Source organism: Achroia grisella, unplaced genomic scaffold (assembly GCF_030625045.1).
Source record: "Achroia grisella isolate CSIRO2021 unplaced genomic scaffold, CSIRO_AGI_Agris_v1 utg2471, whole genome shotgun sequence".
NCBI lineage: Eukaryota > Metazoa > Arthropoda > Insecta > Lepidoptera > Pyralidae > Achroia > Achroia grisella.
In genome coordinates, this window is record NW_026712739.1 from 623,573 (window position 1) to 630,320 (window position 6,748).

The 6,748-nt window shown below is 34.2% G+C and overlaps 1 protein-coding gene across 1 annotated transcript; it reads left to right on the top strand.

Annotated features, from left to right (window-relative positions):
- Nucleotides 1–859: 859 nt before the first annotated feature.
- Nucleotides 860–6,530, top strand: LOC131842786 (E3 ubiquitin-protein ligase RING1-like). Its single transcript, XM_059191353.1, has 5 exons — nucleotides 860–953; nucleotides 2,459–3,149; nucleotides 4,098–4,270; nucleotides 5,416–5,588; nucleotides 6,186–6,530. Exons 1-5 carry the CDS (start codon nucleotides 860–862, stop codon nucleotides 6,228–6,230), a joined length of 1,176 nt encoding a protein of 391 aa, XP_059047336.1. The 3' UTR covers nucleotides 6,231–6,530.
- The last annotated feature ends 218 nt before the right edge of the window (nucleotides 6,531–6,748 follow it).

Here is a 6,748-nt window from a genome sequence, read left to right on the forward strand (position 1 = left end):
CTTGTGACATCCTTTTAAAAAACAAAAAACAAACTAATTTCTTCTTTTTTACACCCGCGAAATATTATTTTTCTAAAATGAAAGAATTTTTATAAAGTAAGAGTAACCTAAGTTACTCCTTATTACATTAGCTACCTGCCAAAAAAAGTCCCGTCAAAATCGGTCCATAGATTAGCCGGAATAAACAGACAGACAGACAAAAATGGTATAAAATGTTATTTTGGTGTATGTACCGTATTTATATCATAATCATGTGGAACCTAATAGGTATATAATAGGTAATAGGTAATACCTAATAGGTAAATAAACGGTTATTTCAATATTACAAATAGACACTCCAATTTTATTTATATGTATAAGTTTCTAAAAATATCTTATAAACTTTACCTAATAATTTTCTATATTACAGACACGCCAACTATCCTTGTAATTGCAAAATAAAAACAAATATATTTTTACTACATACAACAAGATCTCATATACTTAAGTATCTAACAGAAAGAAAACAATGAATAGCCAGGACAAGATCTATTGTCCTTAAAATGAAATCCGCACGTGGTATATTACAACTTAAACAAAACATCTGGTGGGGATAGCATATGAAGCTCCGACTACCTGAACTCAAAGATGGTATTGACAATGAAATCTGTCGTTAGTTGTTTTACATCGCTGGACGTTAGCCGTTCGCAAATTACCTTCCAAGTGACTACATTTATTTTCTAAATTTATTATCAACAAGCCATTGAAGTGTGTAATAATATATTATATTACTGATTTATAATAAATATTAAAATATTGTGAGTTATTAATAATAAGTTTATAATAAAATAGTGAAGTTTTGTGATTATTTGGCTTGAACATGACGATGGATTACTGCCCTGAAAAATCTGGACGTCAAAATGCAAGCAGTAATGAAACAATGCCGAATAAAAATGGCTGGTCACTAATAATCGGTGAGAAGCGAATAAATTTGAACTATTTATTGAGAAACGAAGTATGGAATCGGAGTAATGATTATCCTTTATATGAGGTTGCTGAAAAACACTCTATTATTTGTAAAAATAACGTAAAAAACAAATCACTTTACAAACTTGTTGAAGCCGATCCAATAAAAAACTTTAATTATTTAAGAGAGGAATGTTTGAAAAGTAATTACTCGTGTATTGGAGTGGCTAATAACATATCTATAAAAGCTATAAACAAAATATGCACATATCTATTCGAAACAGAAAATATTGATGAGGAATTTTTAGATGTGTTCCATAAATACTTTTTACTCGTCTTCTTGAAAAGAAGATACAATTGGTTCAGTTTGAATCTATTGATAAGATCTTCTGTGGCTTATTTGGAACATTTCAATAAGTTTATACTGACTTTGATAACAAATGTAGAGGTACCGAATACATTTCTTGTCGATTACACAAACATTGTGGACACAGACAGAAAAACTAATCTAATGGAGATGATTTGTGAGGTAAATTTAAATAGTGAACAGTTTATTCATAACTTATTGTGCATATATTATTTATTTGAGGGCTGTGTAAAATCACAGCGCATTTTTAACTATGTTCTCCAAAATATGGAGTCATATTCTAACCTCTGTTGTGATAACAAAGTTTATGGAAGACTGTTATATTGTTTAATGGGACATTTAATGACATTCCATGCGAGACAAAGAACTATAAGAAAATTGGTCGACACTCACGGTTCGCCATACAAAGCACCGTGCTTATCGGTTATGGACTCATTCGTTGCAGAAATTCTAAATTTGGAATATAATTTAGTGGAACGCCCAAGAATTGTGATACCGAGAGAATCAGAGAGACAATTATTGTAAATCATTAATGTAATACTTGGAAGTAATCAGTATAATTATCATTTAGTAATTAAGGTATTGATTTATGAGACATACTTTTCGTTGTAATGCACTTCAAACAGATTACAATATATAAAACAGATAATGCATATCTTATTATTCAATTTAAATTTACTAATCATTTATATGCCAACTTTTATATCAGTGTACATTTTTAGTTTTATAACGAAAATTTATAAAATAAACAAAATATTGTTTTCAAAATTAAGATCACTTTTCACACTTAAATTATGATAATTTTATTAAAATATGACTATCATTGTTTTTTAATATAATTTTTGTAATAAAGGATAAAAGTAATAGTCATAAAATTTTACTACATGACTTATACTGATTGATTATACTCAGAACTGTACAAACAACAGCTGTTGCACATCACTAGCAATTAAAAAAAAACATTTGAACAAACATGGACGTTTGTATTTGTTGATTGTTATATTTGTAGTTTTTTGTAAATAATTGTGTAGTTATTTACGTGAACATTACCAAACGCGAAGATGTCGTCGACAGAGCCTTCCCTGAACAAACCCCTTAAGACTTTAGAACTAATACTTAATATGTTAACTTCATTTTTAATATAACAATTACACGAACTCTCTCTTTATGAACTGCACCGTATGCCTCAGGAAGTGATTGTGGACGCAACCGAAATCGCTGTTTCCCCTCGAAGTTTACACAGTGAATTAATGTGCCCTATATGTTTGGATATGCTGAAAAAGACTATGACAACGAAGGAATGCCTGCACAGATTCTGTTCGGACTGCATCGTGACAGCTTTGCGCTCTGGCAACAAAGAATGTCCCACCTGTAGAAAAAAATTGGTGTCAAAGCGTTCTCTCCGTCCGGATCCAAATTTCGATTTGTTAATATCTAAAATTTATCCGAGTAGAGACGAATATGAGGCTCATCAGGAGCGTCTGTTGGCGAAATTGAATATGTCGACGTCCTTAGTTAATTCTATTACGGAAGGGATTAAGTTTCAATCCCAAAATAGACTGCAGAGAGGTAGAAAGACTCAGGATGAGAACAACGCGCCTGATTTGAATGTAAACAAAGATGGCGCTGCTGAAAATGGCGGGAATACGTCTAAAGATAATTGTACAGGAAACCCAAACCTTGGTCTGGTGACCACTAATCCAGCGTCATTTAGAAGCACACCGTCCCCCGTTCTGTCAAGTGTGAGCTCATTATCCAAGAACACTAGCATCATGAAACGGACAAAGTCAATTTTGACATCGGAGCTCAGCGAGGAAAGTGAATTGAGTGATGGCAGGTCTGTATTTCTTTATTATTTGTATATGCAATTGTTATGACAAACAAGCTTATGGCTGGCCTGACAGAGAGTGACAGCCATTATTATATTTTTCATGGCCTCAGTGGTCTAGATGTTTGGGACCCCAACTCACTTCTGATGATAGTAAGTTTGATTCCATTCTGTACAAACTTCTTGTTTAATAGAAAAGGTTCGAAGCCCTATTGGTGCCCTCAAACTAAAGTTGTATCCGTCAATCAGGAGTCTGCCTGCAGCCGCTCCATAAGTCCTTCCTTTGGTTTGTAATGCCATCTGCACTCGCCTCCTATCGTCAAGCGAAACTGTATTGGCCAACAGCATTAGAGTAGTACGAAAAATAGGAAAGTTGATATAAGTGAAAAATTAGTTATTTGAGTAACAAAATGAATCAGTCATAGTTATCAGAGAAGACCAGTCTCTACATGCAGCACCACACAGCCCAGGATCTTCATTATTTTTTATTGCAGGCCTCAGTGGTCTAGCGGTTTATCACACCGCCTTACTTCTAACTTATAATAACGAAAAAAAATATCTATGTATTTGTATCAGTTGTCTAGTACCCATAACACAAGATTTAGCAAAATATAAAAAAATATGACTATTCGAAAGAAAGAAAGAAAATTGTTTATTTGGTACACTGAAAATAATTTTTAAAATTTAATGTACATTTCAATAAGTTTATTTAAATAAAGATTGTATTAGGGCCCCAATGGTCTAGCAGCGATTAAGTACATCGACTTTCATCCAATGGTCGCGGGTTCGATTCCTCACACGGCACAAACATTTGTATTCATGAGTATGATTATTGTATAAAAAAACTACCTTTTCTTATTTTTTAAAATTACCCGGTCCCAAAATGTAAATTTAGTTTCATTGCGCAGTGACCCACCAGTGGGCATGCGGTCTTTAACATGTTAAATATCTTTCCAGGACTGAAGGTGAGAACTCAATGGACACAGAAGGTGACAGTGAACCTTTGAATCCGAATGAAATAGAGCTGGTGTTTAAGCCCCACCCCACCGAGATGATGGGTGACAACCAGCTCATGAAAGCTCTGGAAGACTGCTCTGTTAGATACTTGAAGACAACTGCTAATGCATCAGGTAAGAGTAATAAGAGACCCTCCGACCTTCCTTATATTTGACCCAAAAAATTAGTGCTTGTTGGTAGTTTGTATTCACATGTTTCGACTTGTAAATGTAAACTTACAAGGAATATTTAAAAGAGCAACACACAAGTTTCTTGCTCGTTCTTCTTGTGATGAGACAGCTTTCCGAACGAGTGGTAGATAAAAAACAAATTGTTATGACTATTCAAAAGTGCTTAAATTAAGTTTATTTGAATAAATGATTTTCTATTCTATTCTATTCCATTCTATTCCGATAACATGCACAAAGGCCCAGATGAGAGACTATATGCAGAGATTGAAGTTCATATTACATCCCCGTCCAATTAGAAAATAGAAAATAGAAAAAATCTTTATTCTAATAAACTCATTACAAGGTACGCAGTAGGTACAAGCACTTTTGAATAGTCATATTTTGATTCTACCACTCATTCGGAATGCAGATTCATCACAAGAAGAATGAGCAAGAAACTTGTGTGTTCCAATTGCAACAGGGATCGAAATTATGACGGCCCGAGCTGAGGTTTGAACACCCTCGCAGTGCCCTCAAACTGGCGTGATATCCGTCAGGCGAGATTGTCCTTCAGCCACTCCACAAGTCCTTGCTTTGGTTTTTATGGATGATAATGGAATTGTACACCGCCTGCACTAACGGTTTACGCTGGCGGGGCACCAGTGGAGGATAATAAAATGTGCATGAGGTCAGGTGAGTTAGCCCATTGTGACAAATTCACCAAGAATGAATAACGATGGTTTCCAGGGGAACCGCGTGTAGGTCAACCTGACCTGGTGCATTGCTAGTCACACAGCGAGGGGGGAATGGGGATTGTTAGTAATGTGGACTGATCATCTTATTGCTAGCAATGTACCATGTCAGGTTGACCTCCACGTGGTTCCCCCTGGAAACCATCGTGATAAATTCTTGGTGAATTTGTCACGATGGGCTAACTGACCTGACTTCATGCTCATCTTATCATCCTCCACTGGTGCCCCGCCAGCGTAAACCGTTAGCGTAGGTGGGTGCACCATTCCATTATCATCCATAAAAAAAAAAGTCACACAGCGACATCTAGAGGGCGCTGTGTGAATTATCCTAATTATTATAAATAATTTGTTTTTCAGTTGACCATTTAAGCAAGTATTTAGCAATGCGACTCACACTGGACCTGGACGCGGAATTACCAGAGGCCTACCGTCTTCTCAACTTCTGCATTTATGTCACACCATCAGCAGACCAGTATGTGCCTCTGACTGGCTCTCAAACTCTGAGGCAGATAAACGAAAAATTTTGGAAGGTAAGGTTTAAAAAAAAGGATTGTGCCTTAATGAGGATAACATAATAGATATGTTATCTTCTTAATATTACTAGCTGTACTCGCGACTCCGTCCGCGTGGATATTTACTTTATTTTCCTAAAATCAAAAGTAGCCTAAGTTACTCCTTATTACATCAGCTACCTGCCAATAAAAGTCCTGTCAAAATAGCTCCATCCATTTCAGAGAAGAATGTTTATCAGTCTGTCTGTTTGTTCCGGCTCGGAACAGACAGACAAGAATTGTAAAAAATGTTATTTTGGTGTATATACCGTACTTATATTCATATGCATGTAGTAAAAAAATGGTTATTTCAATATTACAAATAGACACTCCAATTTTATTTGTATGTATAGATAAACGCGAAAGTTTGTGAGTATGTATGTTTGTTACTCTTTCACGCAAACACTACTTGACGGATTTTGATGAAACTTTACAAAAATATAGCTATATAGACTATATAGCATCAGGATAACACATAGGCTATAGTTTTTATTGAAATTTATATATTGAACTTTACGCTGGTAAGCTTATCGCAATATAAATTTGTTTGATTTAATTTATTTTTGTTTGTTACAGATGAACAAGCCACTGGAAATGTATTACTCATGGAAAAAGACCTAGAAGTAAATATCATTTTAGTTATGTAGTGAACGTACATAACTAAAATAAAAATAGTCAGTTCTTGAAGTTTGCATCTGTTATATGGTCTTTGCCTCATTTGAAAACGGAGTCAAAAAAATGTCCATACGGCATAAGAAAATAATAATCTTAGTTCTAGAAGACTGTATATATTATTTGGTCTTTGCCTCATTTGAAAATGAGGGGAAAAAAATCTTCATAATGGCATAAGGAAAATAGTCATATTAGTTCTTGAAGACAGTATATATTATTTGATCTTTGCCTGATTTGAAAATGGAGTGAAAAAAACTGATAAGACATAAGATATTTTAAATTAAGAATTTGTAAATATAGAATTTATTAAAAATTAAGGTGGTTAGTGAGATTTGAAAAAAGAATAGTACCTTAAGGGACGTTACACTATCATACTTATGTGAAATCTAGATCGATCGACTCACATATCTCTGATAATGTAATAACCCATTATAATTAAGTATATACTTAATAATTATATTAATAAT